At 39.2% G+C, this 26,120-nt stretch overlaps 2 protein-coding genes across 4 annotated transcripts; one reads left to right on the top strand and one right to left on the bottom strand.

The window, feature by feature from the left end:
• The first annotated feature begins 1,622 nt into the window (after window positions 1-1,622).
• Window positions 1,623-21,350, top strand: LOC306857015 (host cell factor 1-like). Of its 2 annotated transcripts, none has more exons than XM_079396638.1 (28): window positions 1,623-1,741; window positions 2,845-3,049; window positions 4,176-4,324; window positions 4,965-5,125; window positions 5,211-5,419; window positions 5,526-5,610; window positions 5,701-5,807; window positions 6,558-6,737; window positions 6,899-7,237; window positions 7,321-7,472; window positions 7,568-7,750; window positions 8,797-9,015; window positions 9,116-9,220; window positions 9,319-9,535; window positions 11,623-11,765; window positions 11,867-11,999; window positions 12,162-12,349; window positions 12,632-13,490; window positions 14,126-14,253; window positions 14,471-14,803; window positions 15,792-16,017; window positions 16,112-16,378; window positions 16,673-16,776; window positions 16,865-17,002; window positions 17,106-17,291; window positions 18,537-18,834; window positions 18,931-18,994; window positions 19,401-21,350. In XM_079396638.1, the coding sequence occupies exons 2-28, from the start codon at window positions 2,854-2,856 to the stop codon at window positions 19,438-19,440; spliced, it is 5,409 nt and encodes a 1,802-aa protein (XP_079252764.1). In that variant the 5' UTR covers window positions 1,623-1,741; window positions 2,845-2,853; the 3' UTR covers window positions 19,441-21,350. The 2 variants fall into 2 exon arrangements, with proteins under 2 accessions (XP_079252764.1, XP_079252763.1); XM_079396637.1 differs by lacking the exon at window positions 1,623-1,741 and adding an exon at window positions 1,831-1,957.
• LOC306857018 (ras-related protein Rab-7a-like) lies at window positions 21,266-25,219 on the bottom strand. Of its 2 annotated transcripts, none has more exons than XM_079396642.1 (5): window positions 25,073-25,219; window positions 22,428-22,554; window positions 22,033-22,251; window positions 21,832-21,953; window positions 21,266-21,661 (listed from the first exon to the last, which is right to left on the bottom strand). In XM_079396642.1, the coding sequence occupies exons 1-5, from the start codon at window positions 25,123-25,125 to the stop codon at window positions 21,538-21,540; spliced, it is 645 nt and encodes a 214-aa protein (XP_079252768.1). In that variant the 5' UTR covers window positions 25,126-25,219; the 3' UTR covers window positions 21,266-21,537. The 2 variants fall into 2 exon arrangements, with proteins under 2 accessions (XP_079252768.1, XP_079252769.1); XM_079396643.1 differs by having other exon boundaries at window positions 21,437-21,661; window positions 21,828-21,953.
• Window positions 25,220-26,120: the final 901 nt, after the last annotated feature.

Consider the following 26,120-nt stretch of genomic DNA (forward strand, 5'->3'; position numbering starts at 1 on the left):
CTGGAACGCTATTTAGTCGTGAGTCGTGGTTTGAAGTCGTGACTTGCCTGGAACTCTACTTAGTCGTGAGTCGTGGTTTGAAGTCGTGACTTGCCTGGAACTCTACTTAGTCGTGAGTCGTGGTTTGAAGTCGTGACTTGCCTGGAACACTACTTAGTCGTGGTTTGAAGTCGTGACTTGCCTGGAACGCTATTTAGTCGTGGTTTGAAGTCGTGACTTGCCTGGAACTCTACTTAGTCGTGAGTCGTGGTTTGAAGTCGTGACTTGCCTGGAACACTACTTAGTCGTAAGTCTTGGTTTGAAGTCGTGACTTGCCTGGAACGCTACTTAGTCGTGGTTTGAAGTCGTGACTTGCCTGGAACGCTATTTAGTCGTGAGTCGTGGTTTGAAGTCGTGACTTGCCTGGAACGCTACTTAGTCGTGAGTTGTGGTTTGAAGTCGTGACTTGCCTGGAACGCTACTTAGTCGCGAGTCTTGGTTTGAAGTCGTGACTTGCCTGGAACGCTACTTAGTCGTGGTTTGAAGTCATGACTTGCCTGGAACGCTACTTAGTCGTGAGTCGTGGTTTGAAGTCATGACTTGCCTGGAACGCTACTTAGTCGTGAGTCGTGGTTTGAAGTCGTGACTTGCCTGGAACGCTACTTAGTCGTGGTTTGAAGTCGTGACTTGCGGGCTCAAAAACCTGCCTAGAATACAGCAGAAATATTACGTTTCTGGGGTGGCTTCGACCCGCGGACATGAAAAACAACCTGCGGCAACAGTGTTAAAATAGCCCAATTCCGCGGGAGAACACCGGACTTGGCAACAATGCTACAGGGTTTCACATTTTTTGTAGAAATTACATTTTTGTTTTTAAAATGCATGTTAAGTTGAGTTTAAACCAAATATGTATTTCAAAGAAGCTATCCTTGGATGTAACTGCAACATGATAAAGGTTTTAACCCAAGTAAAGGATTATGTTGTAAATAAACGTTTTATTTAACATGCACAGTTTCATTAAATGTTTTTTTTAACATTATACACATTCTGCGTCGCCTTTGACACTCCATTTTATAAATGGCACAATATTTATGCATCTGGCTGATGTTCAAATGTGTTTCAAAGACGTTAAGCTTTTTTCTAACTAAGTTTCTGTTCTAGGAAGACAACACAGCTGGCTTTATGTCAGCTTGAGGCTGTATTCCAGAGCGCCTTCAAGGGGGCGTTACTTCCACAAAATAGAAGTCGTGTTCATTCATTCATTCGTGGTTAACTTACAAATTCTTCTTTTCTTCGACCTAATAATAATTTTATCATGCATATTTGTGGAGCCACTGCGCAAAAAATGTGAGAAAACGAACATCTAACAATAAACTTCGGCTTATGTCGCCATCTTTAGTGTGGGACAATAAGCCCTTAATATATTAAGTGTAAAAAATGTGTAGAAATTGCCTTAATAGTTTTAGCAGATCTGAGATACATACCTATAGGGTATGATAATTCTAAAATAATTGCTTAAGAAATGCAGGATTGTATATCTGAAGTGTGCGTGAGTGTTTTCCAAAGAGCTCTAGAGAGGGACGTGGTGATTCAGCCATATTTGTTACGGGTGGCTGCAGGAGCGGCTGTACATTGTCAAGAACATGGCGGCTTCCAGGCAGGCATGAGAGTGGATACTTCTTAACAGATTTGGATGAACCTGGGCTATCATTTAAAAAACAGACCATCGAAGCAGTTACTCGGATATTGCAACACGAATCTCGTACGTATGCCTTTTGGCGAAGAGAATGCATTGCGCCGAAATGTGTATTTTTTGATGGCGAACATAAACTTAGCCGCCATTTTTCTTGTGGGAGCTGCTAGTGGGTTGATTTGACGACAAGATGGCTGCTTACACCGGGGCGGCATGAATTAAATAAAAACAAAGCCGTCTATAGTTTTCGCTTGGAGGAGACTTGCGCGGACGTATCTTCTCGTAGTATGTATTTGCGCTTTCGTATTTATGCGTGGATCCTTTGGTGAAGTGAGGCTAGATGTGTTTTATCTGCGCTGCTGGGAACCGCATTCCGCTGAATGGATATCACAAGTCTCGCTTAAATGCCCAGACCGCTTGGAAACTGCAGCACTCGGGCGATGGTTTTATTTTGCACTGCACCGGAATCAAATTGCACGCTTAAAATCTAGTATTGTTGTTATTTTCAGAGATTGACAAGATGGCGACTCCCAGAGAGGCATGGAAATAGCCTTCTGCAGCAAATGGGGACTGGGTTTCGAGTTAGTTTGTGATTTTCCATTTTTGGTGTACCTTCGAAGTATTTCGCCCATGGGGTTTTGAGTAGTTCTCACTTAGCAGTTATTATACAGTTTGTTCACTTACACTTGTTATTTAGCTGACTGAAATTTATTGTTTTTATTTGCCGCTCCGCCATTTTTCAGACTGGCGGAGGCTTGTTTCAAGATGGCGACTTCCATGGGTTGATACTCTTTCTGCATCAGGGACATTTAACTGCCTAATGTAATTTTGGGATGTGGCTTTTTAAACTAGAACGTGGTGCTATGTGGTGTTTGGTATATAACGTGATCGATGCTGAACTTGCTGTACGCGGTTATTCTAGACTAGCTTGTCGGCTTTTAGCCCGTCTGCAAGCGCCAAAATGGCGGCATTCCTGAATTAATCAAACTTCTGAATAACCCAGTGTTTGGGGTTTTAGTGGCACCGCTGTAATGTTATAACAATGCATATCTATTCAGAACGTGTTATTTAATGTATACTATTCTATGTTGTGCTATATTTTCGCTGACTTGAGCTCACAGAACAGATGTTAGTGGCTAAGAGTCATGAAGTGCATTGCCTTGTTTCCTCAGTAAAAGGACATGACGTCCCCCGGTTCCGTTGTGCCTGGAACCACCGGAGCTCCGCTGCAGCCGCGATGGAAGCGGGTTCTGGGATGGTCCGGGCCGGTTCCCCGACCGAGACACGGGCACAGAGCCGTAGCCATCAAGGAGCTGATGGTCGTTTTCGGCGGAGGAAACGAAGGGATCGTTGACGAGCTGCACGTTTATAATACCGGTAAGTATTATAAACGTTATCTTTATTTGAGGAGCGTTTGTATATGACTACAAACTACATCCGGTTAAATGTGCTCTGTGTGTTTACCTTTTCACTACACTTCTTCATTATATTTCTTGCGCTCAACGATGGAGAACAGACTTAACGTGACAGTCGCACATTTTTCTGCAGATAGAACTGCTTATATTACATATAAGCGTGGTATTTGTATATAAAAATAATCTGTGCGTTCATTGCCTTGTCGCTCGCGGCTCGAATGTTGTGAAAAGAAAAAGGCGCCAGAAAACAAAAATGGACGTTGGCCGCGTCTCGCGCACGCCCCCTCCTGCACGTGCAGCAGTGCGCCTTTTTATTATCTTTCCGCGAGTGTTGTGACTGTTGAGCCCACAATGACATTAGTAATATTGGGGAAATTAGGCTGCTCTAGACTAGACAGTATTTGCCGGTAGGTATATGATTTATCACACAGTCTTCCCAATGAAGCCAAGCAATCCAATTCCTCTGTTGTGACCTTTTTCAGTTCTGTGCAATTCAGTACATTTCTCTTCTTGTTAGTCACACTAGACTTCAGTGTTACACTCTGGTGCCTTTTTTAAAAACACAAGTTAAACAGTAACAAATAATAAAGCAAAATGTAAAAATATACAGTCTGCTGTCCTCTCAGGCGACGTTAGATAAAAAAGTTCACCCTATCTATTTTCTAAATGCATGTTATAGATCCTTATTTATCCATGCATACGTTTCATTTTTAAAATGTTTTGTCTTCATAATGTTTAATCAAAGTCTCCTGTAAATCCAAGTCCTCACCCTACATTTTTTTTTCTTTCAATAATTTATTGCACAACACAATATGGAAGAAAAATATATATTACTACAGTTTCAATGTGGCTTTAAAGTTTGTTCTTTTAATTCATCTAAGACTTCATGGTGTGATATATTGTTCCTCTATTGGTCACGTCTTTGAATTTTGTCCTACTGTCTAATGTTATTTTGACTTAGTGCTTTGAATTTATAAAGTGTGTTTTATTCACCTTGACTTTAAAACTGCAAGAGAATGTTATTGCAATTCGTCTGCACCTTATCACCGAGTATTGACTGGGTAATGAAATATTTCTTTCTTTTTCAGCAACAAACCAGTGGTTCATACCAGCTGTTCGTGGAGACATTCCTCCAGGCTGTGCAGCTTATGGTTTTGTATGTGATGGCACACGTCTGTTAGTGTTTGGTGGAATGGTGGAATATGGAAAGTACAGCAATGACCTTTATGAGTTACAGGTGAGAAAAAGTTCTTTAAAATCACTCCGTTATGTGACTAAAAGCTGGTATACACTAGAAAATTTTTGCCCAGATTTGCAGTCTGAAATTCTAGATGCCGAATGCTGTAGCTGGCTTGCTGATTTCGGCCAGTCAAGAGTTGACAGTTGATAGTGTATGATGAGCACAGGCTCTGAATTTTTAGCTTCAGGCTATGCTCCATCTAGTCGGTCGATATCAAACATGTTTGATATTTTGAGCCATCTTTTAGAGCGCACATTAGTTGCATTTTTCACTATCGGGCCAAAAGCGAGCGTGCTATTTATTATCTGATGCTAAAGACTACGTATGCTGTCCATCGTTTGAAGAACTTGTACAGAACATGTATGATTATAATCATGTAGATTTGGTTTCAAACTTGTTCTGTCTCTTGGCATCTTCACATGCCATACATTTCATGTACTACATGTTACTCATAATTCTGTTTTTCTGTCTGTGAGCTCCCATTTGATTGTTTTATTTGTAATGTGTCAAAGCAATGAGGTGCGTGCTTCTGTGTCAGTTTGTGGAAGTCTGTTGGTGTGTGACCACAGTTTTGCATCGTCGCCAAGTGTATGATGCCTAGTGTTTTAAAACCTCTTTCTGTGTTTACTATTATCAGGCAAGCAGATGGGAATGGAAAAAATTGAAACCAAAACCCCCTAAAAATGGAGCACCACCATGCCCTCGCCTGGGCCACAGTTTTTCTCTTGTGGGCAACAAGTGCTATCTTTTTGGGGGGCTTGCCAATGACAGTGAAGACCCCAAGAACAACATTCCCAGGTATTCCTACTATATAATAATAATGTGGCCAGGAAATAAATATTTGTATATTATTTGGTTCATACTCACTTACATGTGCTTTCAGATATTTGAATGACCTCTATACCCTCGAGCTGCGTCCGGGATCCAGCGTTATGGGCTGGGATGTACCGGTCACATATGGAGTGCTGCCTCCTCCAAGAGAGAGCCACACTGCTGTAGTTTATACTGAAAAAGCTACTAAGAAGTCACGTCTTGTTGTATATGGAGGAATGAGTGGTTGCCGTTTGGGAGATCTTTGGACATTGGATATTGGTATGAAGGTTATCTCTGTTTTTAATGTGCTGTTTGTCAGACATTGGTCATTAATTCAACCAATCAATTAGGTTAAGCAATAATTAGGCCATTCTTTTCTTTTCAGATACACTGACCTGGAACAAGCCTGCAATAAGCGGCACAGCTCCCCTCCCCCGTAGCCTTCACTCAGCCACCACTATTACAAACAAGTGAGTTTCAGTGTAATATAATTGCATCAACAGGGAATTCGTTAAATGCACACAATGGCGTTACTGACCTTTAATCTGTTTTGTCTGCAGAATGTATGTTTTTGGTGGCTGGGTTCCCTTAGTGATGGATGATGTGAAGGTGGCCACACATGAGAAGGAATGGAAGTGTACAAACACACTGGCGTGCCTGAACTTGGGTATGTTTTTGCTGAAGTACATGTAGTATTAAAAATCTTTGATCAAAAATGCAGTGAAAACAGTCATGTAATAAAATGTAGTTTATAATAACGTTTTTCTATTTTAAAAACATATTTAGTAATTTATTCCTGTGAAAGCAAAGCTGAATTTTCATCCTTCAGAAATCATTCTAATATGCTGATTTGGAGCACAAAAAACATTTCTTATTTTCTATGATGCAAAGAGTGCTGCTTAATATTTTTGTGGAAACTGGGATTCTTTAAATATAAAATTCAAAATAACAGCTTTTATTTGATGCATCCTTGCTGAATAAAAGTATTTCCTTCAAAAAACAAAAAAAAAAACTTACTGACCCCAAACATAGTTTATACAAGTACTTCAATACTGATATTTAAAAAAATAAATAAATAAGAGTACACATTATTGACTCAATGTGTCTGGGTTGTGCATTAAAAGACAGCAGTATCAGGCTGCATTTACATTTAATGTTGTTAATGTAAATTAAATTTTATCAAACAAATCTTTGTTCTGTGTTTTCTTTTTACTGCTTGTTTACATTTATTATTAGTAAAAAGCTATTTTGAAATTGATATTAAGGATTGTGAAATTTCACTTATTGTTATCTACAGGAAGTTATATACAGGTATTGTGATAATCTTATCTGTAACACGGTAGAACTTTGGAATTGAGCCCAATTTGATTAGTTACCAAATCCTTGTAAAACAAAATGAGTTTTCTTGTCTTTTAAGACACCTTGGCATGGGAGACTGTTTTGATGGACACTTTGGAGGACAGCATACCACGTGCACGAGCAGGACATTGCGCTGTCGCTATTAACAACAGACTTTATGTTTGGAGTGGACGTGATGGGTACCGCAAAGCTTGGAACAATCAGGTGTGCTGCAAAGACCTGTGGTACCTGGAGACAGGTGGGTGCAACAAATATCCATCTGGCACAGTTAAAATGCTTCATAAAATACCCAAATGCATAAAATGTTTCGCACTGAGTAGTTTTTTTTTTTTTGCATCAGTTTATTGTATTAAACCATGCAATTTGATTGGTTTTCGGCATTGCACTTTTTCTTTGCAGAGCGACCTAATCCTCCTTCACGGGTACAGCTTGTCCGTGCCAACACAAATTCTTTGGAGGTTAGCTGGGGAGCGGTGTCTACAGCAGACATGTACCTGCTTCAGCTTCAGAAATATGATATCCCATCAGCCACTGCTGCCACATCACCAGTCCTCAACGCAGCTCCCTCCCTTCCTGGAAACTCGCCTAAGAGTCCAGCGCCTGCCGCAGCTGCTCCGTCTGCTCAGAGTCTGCCGCAAAGTGGCATCACCCTCGTGCCCCAGGCTGCTTCTCCCACAGCCTCAATCCTGCCCGGCATACCCGCAAGTCCCGTGGCTGCCTCAACAGCACGTGGCCCAGGTACCAATTTGTTAAATTAATAGCTTTATTTGAACCCACCCCCACGAAAGGTTGAGTATAACATTTTTCATTTTATATTAAAGCTATTCTGAAAGTTGCAGCCCCTCATTCAGGCACCGGGGCATCAATTGTCACTGTGCGGCAGGCCACCCAGGCCGGAAAGTCCCCAGTCACTGTGACATCACTTCCTGCAGGTGTTCGCATGGTAGTGCCAACACAGACCGCTCAAGGAACGGTATGAAGTGAAAAAGTAAAGCTGGAATCTATAAAACTGTTGATGTCTTATAAATTGTTTTATTTAAATGTGTATTTTTTTATTTATTTTTTTAGCCCATCGGCAGCAGCCCTCAGATGAGTGGAATGGCAGCTTTGGCTGCAGCTGCTGCAGCTACACAGAAAATCCCTCCTTCCCCTGGAGCCACTGTTCTCAATGTGCCGGCTGGGGCCACAATTGTTAAAACGGTAGCTGTGACACCTGGGTCCACCACAGTTAAAGTGGCATCACCTGTCATGGTAATTATCTTAAGATTGTCACTGTTCATATTGTCTCTTGCCCTTTGGGCTTTATTTATTTACAAAAATACACTCCTGTTCAAAAAGTTTGACTTTTTTTAATTAAATTGCAGTGTTGTATTAAATTGATCAAAAGAGAATTTATGGCTGTTCTTTTGAACTTTCTACTTATCAATGTGGGGAAGTCGTGGCCTAATGGTTAGAGAGTCGGACTTGTAATCTGAAGGTTGCGGGTTCGAGTCTCCGGCCGGCAGGGATTGTAGGTGGGGGGAGTAAATGTCCAGTGCCCTCTCCACCCTCAATACCACGACTGAGGTGCCCTTGAGCAAGGCACCGAACCCCCAACTGCTCCCCGGGCGCCGCAGCATAAATGGCTGCCCACTTCTCCGGGTGTATGTTCACGGTGTGTGTGTGTGTGTGCACGTTGGATGGGTTAAATGCAGAGCACGAATTCCGAGTATGGGTCACCATACTTGGCTGAATGTCACTTCACTCAAAGATTTAAAAAAAAAATGTATCTCAGTTTCTGTAAAAATTAAGGAACTCCGCTGTTTTCAACAGTGATGATGATAATGAATGTGCCGTGAGCACAAATCAGCATATTAGAATGATTTCTGAAAGATCATGTGACACTGAAGACCGGAATAATTGCTGCTTTGCCATCACAGGAATAAATTACATTTTAATTTTATTTATTTTTTTGTTGTAATATTTTAAAATATTACTGTTTTTATGCTGTTTTTGATCTAGTAAATGCAGCCTTAGTGAACATAAGAGACTTCCTACAAAAAAATTTTTTAAACGTAATATCTTCAGTACTGTATTGTGTAATGCTTAAATGAAAAAACAAGATTTAAAACAGCAAAACTGACATGGTTCCAGCTCTGAACTATTGACTGGAGGAGCTGAATTAAAAACTTGCGTTCGCCAGCATACATGTCTGTAAACACACGTCAGTTAAATTAAATATTTATATATGAAATTATATATTTACATTGCAGTCTTGGCCAGCACTAATATCGTGGATCACAATTATTTTGTCGTAGGTAAGCAACCCTGCCACTCGCATGCTGAAGACTGCGGCTGCACAGGTGGCCACTCCAACAGTGTCCAGTCCCACTACAGCTGCGCGCCCCATCATCACTGTGCACAAGTCTGGCACAGTTACCGTAGCCCAGCAGGCTCAAGTTATGACCACGGTGGTGGGCGGAGTTACCAAGACCATCACTCTTGTCAAGAGCCCACTTTCCATGGGAGGAAACTTGGTACAGTGTTTTAAATTCTGGCATAGGAAAATTTAGAAGGATCGAATCTACATAGTTTATTTCTTTAATCTTATTTATTCTTTTTTTTTTTTTTTTTTAGCTCTCCAGCTTGGGCAAGGTGGTGTCAGTGGTACAGACCAAACCAGTGCAGACATCTGCTGTGACACGACAGGCCTCCTCCAACCCAGTGACTCAGATTATACAGGTATATTGAACCTATAGTATAACTAGTTTTAGGTTCCTGAGACACTCACATTAATTATAATTTGAAATCTCGACTTCAATGTCTTTTTTATTTCATAGACAAAGGGTCCCCTCCCACCCGGCACCATTCTGAAGCTGGTAACATCTGCGGATGGAAAACCAACCACGATAATTACCACCAGTCAAGCAGGTGGCACAGGAAACAAGCCCACTATCTTGGGCATCAGTGGCATCTCCCCCACTAACACCACCAAACCGGGCACCACCACTATTTATAAAACAATCCCCTTGTCTGCTCTACAGCAGGGAGCTGCAGGTAAGAAACAAGCTATTTTGTCAAGAAGTCTTTGTCTTTTGATATACAGGTACATTTAAAAAAATTAGAATATCATGGAAAAAGGTCAATATTTTTTGTCACTCACTTCAGAAAGTGATACCCATATATTATATAGATTCATTACACACAGAGTGAAATATTTCATATATAGAGTGCATTTATTTCTTGAAATTTTGATGATTATGGCTTACAGATAATGAAAACCCAAAATCTCAGAAAATTAGAATATTACATAAGATCAATAAAAAAAGGATATTTTAAACAGAAATGTCAGGCTTCTGAAAAGTTTAATTTCTATGCACTCAATACTTGGTTGGGCCGCCTTTTGCATGAATTACTGCATCAATGCGGCGTAGCATGGAGGCAATCAGCCTGTGGCACTGCTGAGGTGGTATGGAAGCCCAGGTTGCTTTGATAGCGGCCTTCAGGCCGTCTGCATTGTTGGGTCTGGTGTCTCTCATCTTCCTTTTGACAATACCCCATAGATTCTCTATGGGGTTCAGGTCAGGCGAGTTTGCTGGCCAATCAAGCACAGTAACACCATGGTCATTGAACCAGCTTTTGGTACCTTTGGCAGTGTGGGCAGGTGCCAACATTTAGTAACCATGTATGAATGCATATACATTTGAACTGAATTTAGGACTGGTGGTGCTTTTTTGGTCATTCAGTGTTTCTGTTAAAAAAATGGGACTAAACTAACAATGATATTGATAAAATGATGATGATAATTTGAATTCCGCTAATAAGAACAATAAAACTTTTATACTAGCAGAATTTTATAATAAAACGCACTAAGGATTAACGAGCTGCTGGATTCATGAATATTAATCAGGTTGTGTGCGTTCACTCGAACTGGTTCGCTGAAATCAAAACAGGAACGATAATAGGTGAGCACCAGCCAATGAGATTGCTGTTTGCACATTAGTTCCGCCCACTACCGGAGAACCCGGCAGTTATTAAAAGCTGAAAAAAATCCATAGGAACACCGTTATTTTGACAGGAAAATACAACAAAGAATATCATTTGCATGTAGCGTGTCAAATCTGCATGGCATGTAAGACTCTCTTGTTCTCACCAAAGCGACGGCGAGTCGTGCGCCGTTACACTAGAGTTCACGGTATGTCAAATACAGGTGCGCTGCGCATCCATTCAGATGAACTGAAAAACAGCACAGATCGCTTGACAGAGAGCGAAACTCTGAAGCGCTCAGTCAGTGTGTTCAGACAGTGAAAATACATCTGTGCTAAACTAATACTTGGCCTCCAACTCACACACTGGCGAGTAAAATCTGAGAATTTATTAGCCAGTGGCTAATATTAGACATTTAGTCGCCCAGAGTGAAGATTAGTCGCAAATGCGAGTGATTTACTCGCATTGTAGAGGGTTGACTTTGCTTGACCGTATTCTCAAGCTTGCGGTCATCCCTGTTGCTTGTGCACCTTTTCCTACCCAAATTCTTCCTTCCAGTCAACTTTGCATTTAAAATGCTTTGATACAGCACTCTGTAAACAGCCTTTCAGTAATGACCCTCTCTGACTTGCCCTCTTTGTGGAGGGCGTCAATGTTCGTCTTCTGGATCATTGCCAAGTCAGCAGTCTTCCCCATTATTGTGGTTTCAAAGAACAAGAGATAGACGGAATTTATACTGTGGGGATGGTTATTAATTGAAACTCATTTAAATATTATAATATTTTTAGATACTGATTTTTGACTTTCATGAGCTGTAAACTCTAATCATCAAAATTAAAAATTTTTTTTGAAATGTTTTACTTTACATGTAATGAATCTAAAATAAATGAAAGTTTCACTTTTTGAAATGTTACAAGAAAAAATGAACTTTCACGATATTCTAATTTTGAGATGTACCTGTACACAGTAAAGATGATAAATATCATTCATGTATGTTTATTTATATTATTAACAATTTTTGTGATTTATATTTGTGTAATTTATTAATAACTTGAATAAAAGTGTTTTTCAATTAACAACATTATTTTTAATAATGATGATGATGATAATATATGATGACTTTGTTTGGACTTTTGAGCATCTGTTGTCTGTTGTAGGTATGACTAGTGGTACAGGGGTGAAGAGTCCTATTACCATCATCACCACAAAGATGATGACATCTGGAACCGGAACTCCTGGCAAATTCATTACAGCAGTGCCTAAGATTGGTACAGCAGCTGGCCAGCAAGGCCTAACACAGGTATTGGGGTTTAGAATATCTGGTGCAAAATAGAAAACACGATGCTGTTGGAGCACTTGAAGCCCATTTTCTTACCTGGCTTGTTTATTTCCTATCTGAAGGTTGTTCTAAAGGGAGCTCCTGGTCAGCCTGGAACCATCCTTCGCACTGTGCCGATGGGAGGAATGCGTCTTGTGTCTCCAGTATCTGGGGTCAAGCCAACTGTGACAACACTAGTTGTGAAAGGAACAACTGGTAAGTGTGTGTGTATATATATATATATATATATATATATATATATATATATATATATATATATATATATATATATATATATCTGTGCCAAGTGTAATTTAGCAACCTCTATTATGAATAATTAAAGTATTTCCCTCTCGCTGTGTCTGTTCTCTTTCCAAGGTGTAACAACTCTTGGCACAGTCACAGGAACAGTTTCTACCAGCTTAGCTGGAGGAAGCTTAGCCAGTGCCAATGCCACCCTGGCAACTCCCATCACCACTCTGGGCTCGATTGCCACCCTCTCCAGCCAGGTCATTAAAGCTACTGCTGTGTCAGCTGCTCAGAGCACTGTCACCTCCACCATGCAGGTTAGGACCACACAACCTTTTCAGATTGTTTCTAAGGCAATTTAATGTATTTGCTGAGTAAAAGTATTAATTTCTTTTTAAAAAATCATACTGACAGCAAACTTTATTTGTAATGTATAATTAATATGTAATAAAAAAAAGGAAACTATATGCTAATAATATAAAGAAATGAATGACACATGATTTTTGTATTTAAAATGAACAGTTTTACACAATTTATGTAATTTACTGAAAAATATAACGTAATCTGTAGTCACTAATCTTGTGTCGTTCTTTCTTAAGCCCACCCAGGTGACTCTCATAACAACACCCAGTGGTGTGGAATCTCAGCCTGGGCAAGATCTGCCCGTTTCCATTTTGGCCTCTCCCACGTCTGAGCAGCCCACCTCTACTGAGTCTGGTGCCGGCGACGCTTCTGGCAGTGTTACTGTAGTATGCTCCAACCCACCCTGTGAGACTCATGAGACGGGCACCACCAACACGGCCACCACAGCGACGGCAAATATGGGCACTGGACCAGCTGGCACAGTACAGAGAGTGTGCTCCAACCCACCCTGCGAAACGCATGAAACGGGTACAACAAACACTGCCACCACTGCATCTGCCAACATGGGCACTGTACAGAGGGTCTGCTCCAACCCACCATGTGAGACCCATGAAACGGGCACCACCAATACAGCTACCACAGCATCTTCGAATATGGGCACATCTCCTGCTGGCACTGTCCAGAGGGTCTGCTCCAACCCACCCTGTGAGACCCACGAGACGGGCACCACCAACACAGCAACCACAGCATCATCTAACATGGGCGGAAATCAAACGGGAACGGTGCAGAGGGTCTGCTCAAACCCACCTTGTGAAACTCACGAGACGGGCACCACCAACACAGCAACCACAGCATCATCTAACATGGGTGGAAATCAAACTGGGACAGTGCAGAGGGTCTGCTCAAACCCACCTTGTGAAACTCACGAGACGGGCACCACCAACACAGCAACTACAGCGTCATCTAACATGGGCGGAAATCAAACGGGAACGGTGCAGAGGGTCTGCTCAAACCCACCTTGTGAAACTCACGAGACGGGCACCACCAACACAGCAACCACTGCAACCTGTAATATGGAGACAGATGAGGGAACAGGTACTTTAGATTTCCACAAGATTTTCAAATCTACACATTTATAATATTTATAAACCATGGGTCTCATTCGCTAATAATTGTGTAGGTTATTTGTATTTATATGCACAAGAATTTTATGAAAAAAATTCAGTCTTAATTCACGAAATGCATTTGCATAATAATTTCTTAACCTCATTCTAACATTTAGTGAATTTTAATTATAAGGCTATTGTTAGGGGTGGCCTAAAGGTTTTAAAAGAAGTCTTATATGCAGAGAGGCTGCAATTTTATTTGATCAAAAATACAGTAAAAATGCTAATATTGTGAAATATTATGATTTTAAAAGTTTCTAATTTACTAGTTCAAAATGTTTTGTATAAGAATACATAAAACATAAAAGTATACTCCAGTCTCCAGTGCCAGTCTTCAGTGTCATTCTAACATGCTGATTTTGTGCTTGAAAAAAAACATGTCTTATGTTAAATGTCTATATAGAATTTCCTCAACATAATTGTAAGGCTACTCGGAGTGTGTACACAGATTTCATGCACAAATTAGAGAATGAGACCCAATATTCATTTTTTTTTATTTCTTGCAATTTGTTCCATTTATGTCTTTTTAAAAATTGAAAGTAACAATTTATTTTGTGCATTTAGCCCAACAGAGTGGTGAGGCATCGGAATCTACCACCAGTACGGAAGGCCTGCCATCCACTGCAGCGTCCCAGAGTAGAGCCATTACTATAGTCACACAGGCCACACCTCTACCAGGACCCGCTGTTCCGGTGAGTGGGCTGTGTTTTGAGATCTAAATGTTGGGCTTATATTTGATTAACATGATATTGAATTAGAGAAAATGTAGGGTTAGAGAGTTCGTACCCTTTTGGAACTAATGCAAAAAGAGCCTGAACGTTAGTGGAGGACTTTATGTTGGAGGGGAGGGTTGAAAAGAGAGGCATTTACAACATCAGCATGTTTTCTTTTTCTTTTCTTCTCTTGTAGTCCATCTCCTCAATCACTGAGTCATCCTCAGAGGCCGGAGCTGAGCCGGTTGTTATGGAGAGCTCAGAGGCAGAGTCTTTGCAGGCACAAGGCCAGGCTGAAGCAGAGGCAGTCGCCATGCAGGCAGAGTTCCAGACAGAGGCGGGGGCAGAAGCAATGCCAAGTGACTTCCAGGCGGAGGCAGCCGCCTTGCCGAGTGACTTCCAGGGAGAAGCCGTAGCGGTAGCCATGCAGACAGAGAGCCAGGCAGAGGAAGGAGCAGTGCCCATGGAACATGACGCTTCTAGCATGGCAGAGGGAGAAACCGCTCCGGAGCAGCTACCGACAGCTGAGGTACAGTCAGTTGCAACTGTACAATTTACTGTTATTAATGCACAGACAGACCAATATTCCAATAATTTTTAACTCTTAACTCTTATGAAAAAATATTAGTTTCCTTTAGAGACATTAAACTGTTAGAAAAATTAAACCGTTATTGCAAATAAATTTAATTCAAACTCATTTTTAAAGTGTTTTGTACTTTTATTTATTTAAATAGTAGTTAACATGGATAACTGTAAAATATTAATTTCGTACCAAAACAAATATAAAGATTAATGTAAGTTGTTTTATTTCCTGTAAAAGTTTTCAGCTATTTTTGCAAATAACTTTGCAAAATTAGCAAAAAGTATTATACTTAAAGGGATAGTTTGCCCAAAAATGAAAATTATATAAATTACTCGCCCTCATGTCGTTCCAAATCTGTAAGACCTTTGTTCATCTTCAGAACACAAATTAAGATATATTTGATGAAATCCGAGAGCTCTCTGACCCTCCCATAGACAGCAAGGTTACTACCACGATCAAGTCACTGAAACATAGTATAAAAATAGTTAAAATAGTTCATGTGACATCAGTGGTTCAACCGTGATTTTACAACGCTACGAGAATCATTTTTATGTGCAAAGAAAACAAAAATAACGACTTTATTCAACAATTCGTCGTCTCTGCGTCACCATGGTGCCATTTTGGAGAGTATTCATGATTCATGCACATGCTATGATCTAAACGTAAACAATGTTGCGCACAAAAAGTATTCTCGTAGCTTCATAAGATTACGGTTGAACCACTGTGTCACATGGACTATTTTAACGATGTTCTTACTACGCTTCTATTCCTTGATTGTGGTAGTACCCTTGCTGTCTATGCAGGATCAGAAAGCTCTCGGATTTCATCAAAAATCTTAATTTGTCTTCCGAAGATGAACGACATGAGTAATTAATGACAGAATTTAGATTTTTGGGTGAACTATCCATTTAACTTTATTTAAAAAAAAAAATAGATGGAGGGTGTAGAGGCAGCATCAGCTTCACAGGCCGAGGCGCTGGCCTTGCCACCAGAGCTGATGTCAGACGGGCAACCCACAACGCTGATGGTGACGGGTCTGACCCCAGAGGAGCTGGCCGTCACGGCAGCCGCAGAGGCAGCGGCCCAGGCTGCAGCGACAGAAGAGGCCCAAGCCCTCGCAATTCAGGCTGTACTACAAGCAGCACAGCAGGCCGTTATGAGTGAGTCACCATCATTTATTTGCAGAATCCCAACCTATGACCTGCACATGTTCATATTCAGTCTAGAGCTCATTCTGTCTCATTCTCTCATCAGGCTCAGGTGATGCCGGAGGAGACGACCAGCAGACCCACACCATACCCATTATTCTGACCCAGCAGGAACTAGCGGCTTTGGTTCAGCAGCAACAGCAGCTCCAGGCAGCCCAGCAACAAGCTGCTGCACTGGCCGCACTGCCCACTGAGGGCTTGGCTCCAGCTGACAGTTTAAATGACCCCTCATCAGAAAGCAATGGACACAACGAGATCGCCACCGCTGTCACAAGTACAGTAGTTGGACTGCTGCCTAGGACCTCAGCAGAGAGTATGTGTAAAGTTTCACTTTTCAATAGTATCGACTATGGTAATTGTTTTGAACCATTATTATAATTCAATAACGCAATAACTCAAATGTGCTTTTAAAAGATTAAAAAAATAAACACAGCTGTTGGTCATGCTTATTTACCGCGCTGGTATGGTGAACTGTGATTCACATCGCTACACTTGACAATAGGCTGCTTAGTGCTTACAGAAAAACATCACATTTATATAAATAAAATGTCAAGATGTGATGACAAATTTGTTGTTTAATGTTTAATTCTGTTCATTTGCTTTGTAGCTTTGGCTCCATCCAGCACATTAGCCCCTGCAGTAGTTGCCAGTCCAGCTAAGATGCAGGCAGCTGCTGCTCTGACTGAAGTGGCCAATGGTATTGAGGCTGCGGTAAGTTTCATAGGGAAAGAATCACGGTAATATGCACTGAAGTGCGAAATAATAGTTTAAAATCCTGTTTTCTGTTTTTCCCCCACAGAAACAAAACCCTCCCACTGTTACCATCAAACCTCAAGTGAAGAGAGAAAATCAGTGGTTTGATGTTGGCATTGTCAAAGTGACCAATATGGTTGTAACACATTTCTACATGCCTGCAGATGACGCCGCTTATGCTGAGGTGAGCCACAATGAGATTATACTTCTAACCATATTTTAAGACCTTAAAGTAAGTGTGTTTGTAAAAGTAAGTATACTGACAGAACTTGTGTATTATGCTGCAGGATGATTCTGGCACAATCCCTGACTACAGCCAGATGAAGAGGGTGGACCTTCAGCCCGGGACGGCCTACAAGTTCCGTGTGGCGGGTATAAACACATGTGGCCGTGGAGCCTTTTCTGAAATATCTGCTTTCAAGACCTGTTTACCGGGCTTCCCAGGGGCACCGTGTGCCATAAAGATCAGCAAGGTTTGCACTTAACTCTTGTTACATATGGTTTTGTAATAAAGGGGGGGGGAATTATGGGAATTAGGCCTTAATTACAAAAATTAATTTTGACAATTTGATTTTCAGAGATTTAAGGAAAATTTAAATGAATAGAATGATTTACTTAATTTGCTTTCAGTTGCATTTAGAATAGAATAATTTAGAATAATTCAATACACCGAACTGATTTAATTCATTAAATTTAATAATTAATTTAGTATGTGTAAGGATATTTCTTTAACAATGTTTTATCCAATGTATACTCCTGTTGAAAAATTTTAGATTTAAAATATATATTTTTTTAAGAAGGTTTATGCTCAAGGCTGTATCTATTTGATCTAAAAAACAGAACAAAAAGGTCATTTTGTGAAAAATTGCTATTTAAATTTAATTTATTTCTGTGAAGCAAAGTCGAATTTTCGGCATCATTACTCCATTTCAGTCTTCAGTGTCACATGATCCTTCAGAAATCTTTCTAATAAGCTGTTGGAAACCATTGGGCTGCTTAATATTTTTGGGGGACCTGTGATACTTTTTTCAGGATTCTTTGATAAATAAAAATGTAAAAAGAACAGAATTTATTCAAAATAGAAATTGTTACAATTTACTCTACTATTCCAATGTCTTGGGTGAGTACATTTATTTTTATTTTTTTCAAGAAATTAATACTTTTATTCGGCAAGGTTGTTAAATAGCATTTATTCGATATAAGTTTTACTATTTATCAAAGCAGCACAATGGTTTCAACACCGATAATAAATCAGCATATTAGTGTGATTTCTGAAGGATCATGTGACACTGAAGACTGGAGTAATGATGAAAATTCAGCACTGTCACAGAAATTATATTTTAAAGTATATTATAATAAGAATAGAAAATATTAGAAATTGCAATATTTTACAATATTGATCAATTATTTGATCAATAATTGATGAGCATAAGAGACTCATTAAAAATCTTACTGCAACCAAACTTTTGAACGGCAGTGTATATTTTATCCTATTGCTGACCAACACAATTTACACCGTTTAAAGCTTCAGGGTTGTTAAGATTTTTAATATTTCTGCTCACCGGGACAGCATCTTTTTAAATTTAAAAATACAGGAAAAACTGTAATGCTGTAAAATAAATTTTTCAAAAACTTTTTGAAAACATTATTTAAAATAATAATGTTTTATCATTACACTCATAAAAACACATCCTTTCTTTACTTATTTCTCTCCTTAGAGTCCAGACGGTGCCCACCTTACATGGGAGCCCCCATCCGTGACATCAGGAAAGATCACGGAGTATTCTGTGTATCTGGCTATCCAGAGCAGCCAGACCACCGAGGCGAAACCCTCGGCCCCGGCCCAGCTTGCCTTCATGCGTGTTTACTGTGGGCCAAATCCTTCCTGCCTGGTCCAGTCCTCCAGCCTGTCCAACGCCCACATAGACTACACCACCAAACCTGCCATCATCTTCCGCATCGCTGCACGCAACGAGAAAGGTTATGGCCCGGCTACACAAGTGCGATGGCTGCAAGGTAGAGCTGTTCTTCGGTGGACAAAACAGGTTTTTGTTTCAGGCAGTGACAAGGTAGATTTTTAACAATTGATTTGTTTCGCCTCTTGCTTTGTAGAGTCTAACAAAGATGGCCTTTCTGCAAAGCCTGCCCCAAAAAGAGCAGTTTCTTCACCAGATACGTGAGTGTCTCCAATATTAGAAAAGTGCATTTGATCAAGAATACAGTAATGTTAAATATTACAATTTAAGTTGATTTTCTTATGAATGCTTAATGTAATGTATTCCTGTGGCAAAGCTGAATTTTCAGCAGCCGTTATTTCAGTCTTTACTGTCACATGATCCATAAAATCATCATGCGGATTTATTGATCACGTCAGTGAAGCATTTTAAGGATCATTTGACACTGATGTACGTGTACACAAATATTAAGCAGTACAGCTGTTTAATAAATGTCATCTTTTAAATATTTAATCAATTTAATGCATCCTTGTTAAATAAAGCTATTAATTTCTTAAAAAAAAAAAAAAATTCAACCGTAGTAGAAATATGGTTGATTTATTAAAATGTTTGTACATTTTATTTCAGGAAAGGGATTGGTCAGAAGAAAGCAAGAATGGACCAGTAAGCACCTCTCTCCGTTTGTCCTCCAAGAACAGATAGACTTGCACCACTTCTAACGCTCCATCCGGATTCAACACATCTTCCACTGTAACATCCATCAAAATCAGCAAGAAAATAGTGTTTAAGAATACTTAAAGCTTAAAAGCTTAAAAAATACTTTAAAGCTTTTTTTTTTGTTAATTGTATGAATGGAGAAAAGCACATTGCTTATTTGAGTATTTTTCAACATACTTGGAGTGGGAGACAGAAAAAAAAACTAATTTGCTTTTTCCATTGTAGAGTCTTCCTTTCTGCTCTTCCCCCATTTCTTTCAAAACCTATATCTTGCTTCAGTAAATTCAAACACCAGTTTTAAGATATTTGTAATGTTTGTTCTGCCAGCTGGGCTCAAATGAAGTAGCTCTCTTTTCTGCGATGGACTTCAGTGTGAAGTTTTAGTTCACGTTAAATGTGTGGACACTGCGGGAGGATTCTGACTGGAGATGACTGGTGTCATTTTCATGTGAGGGGAAGAAACTGAAATGGGAGGGGGGGGGGGGGGGATCAAGCACTTGTCCTCAGACAAGAGGGGATATTTTTCACTGGAACAGCTCAGTGAAATAAGATCTGCATAATAAATCGTTCTGGACTCCAGCCTCCTGGTGAAGTCTGCACTTCTGCATTGAGCAGAAATAGAGGCAGAACTGCAGTTAACGAAGTGGCCATGGAAGTACATTATTGGCAGGACAGAGACTTTGCTAGAACTGAGATTTGCCATACAAACAAACAAAGAAAACTAAAAAAAAAGCAAAACTTCCCCAAAAATTAGTAAGCGATGGAGAAGATCTTTTGTGTAGTTTATTTTTGTAATTTTAAAGCATTTCTCCTGTGTATGTGTGCGGTTTTTTTTTTTTTTTTTTTTTTTTTTAGCTCTACTTTTATTTTTTTGTTTTTGTTTTAAAAATTCTTGGCCATCCCCATTGGTTTAAGGATTTGAGGGAAGAAGGGCTTTTGGATGGGCCGGTCTCGTCAAGTACATTTACATACAGAAAGACATTGTATTTGTGCTCAATGTGAGTGGTGATGTGCTACAGCTGAAAAGGATGTAAACATCTGAAGGGCTTTTACTTTGTTTACTGCATATTTCTACGCTTGTTTCATTCTGTGTTTGTGTATGCCAAACCTTGAGATGTAAAAATCGGAAAAACATAGTTCACATTTCTTTAATTCCTCACCTTACCAAACCGCCGTTTATTAGTAAACACTCAGCTTTTTCCCTTCCTCTGGCTTGTCCTCTTAACTTTTTCACAACATAACTTTGTAGAATTTTCTCTGCCCTAGATTGTGAAGGAAGTTGTCCATGTGAAGATAATTTTTTTTTTTTTTTTTTTACTTTTGATTTTCTGAGAGGTATGCAAACTAAATGTTCAGTGTATACCTGTATGTCATGTGGGTGAGGATTGCTGTACTCACTCTTGGTGAAAGCCAAGTTCGGATTCCACTGTAATATAGTTCATTCATAATGCAAGAAATGAAGATGATATCCTGGCCTTTTATATATTTACCTGTACAACGTTTTTACATGTTGGTCATCTCCTGATTGCCTTTTTTGTCTTGACTTATAAAAGAAACAGAAATATAAACTGTCTCCCTGATTAATTTTGACTCATTTCTTTAGTTTCATGCAGCACATCCAGAGATTTCATTCCACCCCTAGTGTCTTTCAGAATTGTTGTGAATTTGACTAGCTGTATTCTCAGAAAGCAGAGTAAACAAGGAGGTTGACTCGTTTCCATTTAATATGGAGCTATTTCAGCTGAAATAAAGGAATGATATCCCAGCATAGTATTCAAATGAAGTAGTTTGTGAGGTTTTATTTACACTTACATTAATCAAGATCAGTGTTTGTATTTATTTGAATAAAAATATCCTTTTAAATTAATTTGTTTTAATCCTGATTGACTCCATATTTTTTTATCATTCATCAGCAGTTTCGAAAGTGATTCCAAAGATATTGTTCTTCTGTGTAGTTATTCTTATAGCTGTTGTGGACTTTGTTTTTCTCAGAACAAACATTTATAGTTCTAGTTATCATAATTGTCATCCTTTCTGTGAAGGGGCCTTAATGAAGAGTAGCGCAGGTGTTTGTCCTTGCTTTAACAATAGCATTTTTTATTTGGCTGCTTCTCCTGTTGTTTCTGTGTAATCTGGATGTCTTCTCCATTTTCCACATGGTGACTTGTGAGCTGTAGAAAGTGTGGCACAAACAACTATAACTTAATACTGCTGCTTTTTTGGTACAAGCTAAGTATGAAATGTTCAATTATCCCTGGCTAGTCTGATCAAAAACAAAATTAAGTATTTGTTAAAAATCCTGATTTAGTCTTGTTTATACAGACAGCTTGAACTCACATACTGCAGGGCCGCTCGTGCCGCACTGTGAAAAGTCGTGTCCACGCCAGTGTCTTCCTTGGCACTACATTCCAAATATTCAGCTCCGATTTCACTGCACCACTGCTGGGCTTTGCTTGGGGACACCTGTCAATCAAAGCCTGCTATCAGTTATTAAGCAAAGTCATTAGATCTTATAGCTCGTAATTCAATATTGATGACTAACCTCACGATAATCCAAGTCAATTTTATTGCCGAGCACTATGAAAGGGAATGCAGAGGGGTCCGAGGGACATGCCTGCACCAGGAACTCTTTCTTCCAGACGTCTAGTGCATCAAAGGAGACGTACGAGGTAACATCAAACACTAGAAGGCAGCAGTGAGCTCCACGATACAGTGTGGTACCCAGAGAGTGAAACCTCTCTGTTCCTGCAGTGTCCCAGATCTGGTGCAAGAACAGCTGAGTATTATTGCATGACACAGTTTGTAGAGCCCTATTCGGTGTAACCTGTGTTACTGTAATGAAAACTATCAGTGGATCCTGTGTATGACATGAAGTGAATGTTGGTTTTATTTTGAAAAACTGGGGGTTTAACATGAATGAATGTAAATGTATCTCACCTGAAGAATCACTGATCTTTTATCTATAGTGATTTCCTTAGTAAGGAAATCTACCCCGATTGTGGCGCGATACAAATTAGTAAAGCGATGGTGGACAAACCGGGTCATAAATGAAGACTTTCCCACTCTGTTAAAAAAAGAAGAAGAAAGAAACAGGAATACTAAATGACCAGAGAATTAACTGTGAAATTATACTATACACAATAAAGTGTATTAACTCTGAGTTACAGAACCAGCTTCCTCTGTTAAATGTTCCAAATTTTTTAGAAACACCAGCAGCTGTTGAGGTTTTCTATGTTTAGAGAGTAACACTGCTTTTAGTTTCTTTCTGTACTTCCTTATTTTTGTTTAACAGTTTGGTCTTTGTTTTTGGATCAAAGTACACTTTGACAAACTATTCAAAAGTTTGGAATCACTGGAATCACTTTTAAATGTTTTTCAAACAAAATTATTATTATTATATATTGAAACAACTAATTTATTAAAATACAACCTGAAGTCCGGAAATATTGGGACATTATTTTAAAATTTGAATAAAATGAAAACTAAAAGACTTTCAAATCACATGAGCCAATATTTTATTCACAATAGAACATAGATAACATAACAAATGTTTAAACTGAGAAATTTTACACGTTTATCCACTAAATGAGCTCATTTCAAATTTGATGCCTGCTACAGGTCTCAAAAACGTTGGCACAGGGGCAACAAAGGGCTGAAAAAGCAAGAAATTTTGAAAAGATTCAGCTGGGAGACAATCTAGCAACTAATTAAGTTAATTGACATCGGGTCTGTAACATGATTAGCTATAAAAGGGATGTCTTAGAAAGGCGGAGTCTCTCAGAGATGGACAGAGGTTCTCCAATCTGTGAAAGAGTGAGTAAAAAGATTGTGGAATGCTTTAAAAACAATGTTCCTCAACATCAAATTGCAAATGCTTTGTGAATCTCATCATCTACAGTGCATAACATCATCAAAAGATTCAGAGAAACTGGAGAAATCTCTGTGTGTAAGGGACAAGGCCGAAGACCTTTGTTGGATGCCCGTGGTCTTCGGGCCTCAGATGACACTACATCATCATCATCGGCATGATTCTGTCATTGACATTACTAAATGGGCCCAGGAATACTTCCAGAAACCACTGTCGGTAAACACAATCCGGCGTGCCATCTGCAGATGGCAACTAAAGCTCTATCATGCAAAAAGGAAACCATATGTGAACATGGTCCAGAAGCACCGTCATATCCTGTGGGCCAAGGCTCATTTAAAATTAACTGTTTCAAAGTGGAAAAGTGTTCTAGGGTCAGACGAGTCCAAATTTGACATTCTTGTTGGAAATCACGGACGTCGTGTCCTCCGGGCTAAAGAGGAGGGAGACCTTCCAGCATGTTATCAGCGTTTGGTTCAAAAGCCAGCATCTCTGATGGTATGGGGGTGCATAAGTGCATGTGCCTGACTTGTTTTGTCTGTGAGTCTGTTTGCATGCTCATGTGTTTAAATGTTGCATGATAGATGTTTGTGTAAACTCCAGTGAGCCTCCAGCTGTGTTTTCCTGGGCCCCTCTCTGGTTGAATGAATCTCCAAACTAAATAAACCAGAGCAGAGCCTGATTAAGACCCGTATGGGCAGCTTGCATGTTTTGGAAGGCACTATGAATGCTGAAAGGTATATAAAGGTTTTAGAGCAACATATGCTCCCCTCCAGACGACGTATATATCAGCAGGACAATGCAAAACCACATACTGCAGCTATTACAACAGCATGGCTTCGTAGTAGAAGAGTCCAGGTGTTGAATTGACCTGCCTGCAGTCCAGATCTTTCACCTATAGAGAACATTTGGCGCATCATTAAACGAAAAATATGTCAAAGACGACCACGAACTCTTCAGCAGCTGGAAACCTATATCAGGCAAGAATGGGACCAAATTCCAACAAAACTCCAGAAACTCATAACTTCGATGCCCAGACGTCTTCAAGCTGTTTTGAAAAGAAGGGGAGCTGCTACACCCTGGTAAACATGCCCCCGTCCCAACTAATTTGAGACCTGTAGCAGACATGAAATTTGAAATGAGCTCATTTTGTGCATAAAATTTTTAAAATTCCTCAGTTTAAACATTTGTTATGTTACGTTCTATTATGAATAAAATATGGGCTCATGTGATTTGAAAGTCTTTTAGTTTTCATTTTATTCAAATTTAAAAAACATCTCAACATTTACAGAATTCGGGTTGTACAACGAAAAACATTAATATTTATAATAACAGTAAATTACTTTAAATTTTTTTAATATATATTTTTAAATGTAGGCTATTTTTTTTATTTATGATAGGCAAGCTCCTTTTTCAGTAGCCATTACTGTCCTTTAAAATCCTTTAAAAAAATAACTGAAATGTATTTACAGTTTTTTAATCAATATAATACAACATTGGTGAATAAAGGTATATAACATTCTTTCAGAAACATCAAAATTGTAGTCATAGTGATACCAAATGGTAGCATTCATGTCTTTGTTGTTCTTACAGAAGTATTCTGGACTATACTGGAAAAATAGTTTGTATTGCCTTTTATGTGAATTGCATGTGGGTCTACGTGTACATGCTTCACTAGTAGATTTACCATCAAAACTGTCTTAAGACAGACACTCACCCAGAGTTTCCGATAAGAATGACTTTCAAGTGAGGTGTGCTCCACTCTGTCATGATAAAAATAACCAAAGTTGTTTTCAGTGAAAGGAGGTCATGAAGGAACTCATCTCAGACAACACTTCTTCATTCTGCATTTCAGACTGTAATGTCCTGTTCGTATCACGGATCCATAAGAAAACACGGCAAAATAGGTAATGGTTAACCACCTTAGCAGTGTAAGGTAAACAAACGCCTTGCTAAACTAAACAGGTGATGTAGATAATCCAAAATGTTAGACTTGGGCTGTTGGGCTGTTTTCTGGTATTTGAACATATAGTCGTCATATAGCATTGCTCTTCATTTTTAAAGTAGGCCAAAAATGACAGTTTGGAAAGTTTATTTATGCATTTGCACCATGAACTAACAATGAACAACTTTTTCAGCATTTATTTATGTAGGTTAACAGCCTACTAATTTATAAATATACTATCGTTTATATATTCGACTTTCGAATATGACTTGAAATTAAAATGCATTAGTAAATGCGGGAATTAACACTAATTAAGATTATTACGCGCATTCTGTATTTCTCAATTCTGATTGGTCAATAGCGCCATTCAGCTGTTGGGTAATCGCTGTGGTCCATGTTCAGTGAATGAAGGAAAGAAAAGATCAAATGGCGCTGTTTTTTTATCAGTTTTTTTTTTAATTACAATATTCTACTTTTCTTTTTCTTAATATTTGTATTCTATTTAATTGCACTGTCCTTGGAGAATAAATTGATACAACAAAGGATGGAATTAAAATTGAAGGGCATCACAAACATTAAATTCATTTAGGAGAGACAGAGTTCTTATGGCTTTTTGATAAAAAAAAAAAAACTTTCCAGATTCAAAATGAAATTTAAAAACTGTTTGAAATGAGCAAAATTAGGTCCATTTTGGTCTGATGAATGTGTTTTAATTGTTTCATTTCGATTTTAGTGAAAATGACCTCAGATGACTTAAACATAGGCCTAGGCCTACTGTCAGTTATTGCAGTGTTTGTCTAGATCTTTTAGTAAACACTTT

Source organism: Barbus barbus (genome assembly GCF_936440315.1).
Source record: "Barbus barbus genome assembly, chromosome: 37".
NCBI classification, from domain to species: Eukaryota; Metazoa; Chordata; class Actinopteri; order Cypriniformes; family Cyprinidae; genus Barbus; species Barbus barbus.

Bases quoted from the DNA above. Each gene is read 5' to 3' on its own strand.
- LOC306857015 (XM_079396638.1), top strand. From the start codon at position 2,854: ATGACGTCCCCCGGTTCCGTTGTGCCTGGAACCACCGGAGCTCCGCTG. The intron at 5,126-5,210 runs GTATTCCTACTA...ATGTGCTTTCAG, and splicing joins CCCAAGAACAACATTCCCAG to ATATTTGAATGACCTCTATA. The intron at 16,018-16,111 runs GTGAGTCACCAT...TTCTCTCATCAG, and splicing joins AGCACAGCAGGCCGTTATGA to GCTCAGGTGATGCCGGAGGA.
- LOC306857018 (XM_079396642.1), bottom strand. From the start codon at position 25,125: ATGACAGAGTGGAGCACACCTCACTTGAAAGTCATTCTTATCGGAAAC. The intron at 22,555-25,072 runs GTGAGTGTCTGT...TTTTTTTAACAG, and splicing joins ATTCTTATCGGAAACTCTGG to AGTGGGAAAGTCTTCATTTA. The intron at 21,662-21,831 runs GTATGTGAGTTC...CACTTTCTACAG, and splicing joins GCGGCACGAGCGGCCCTGCA to CTCACAAGTCACCATGTGGA.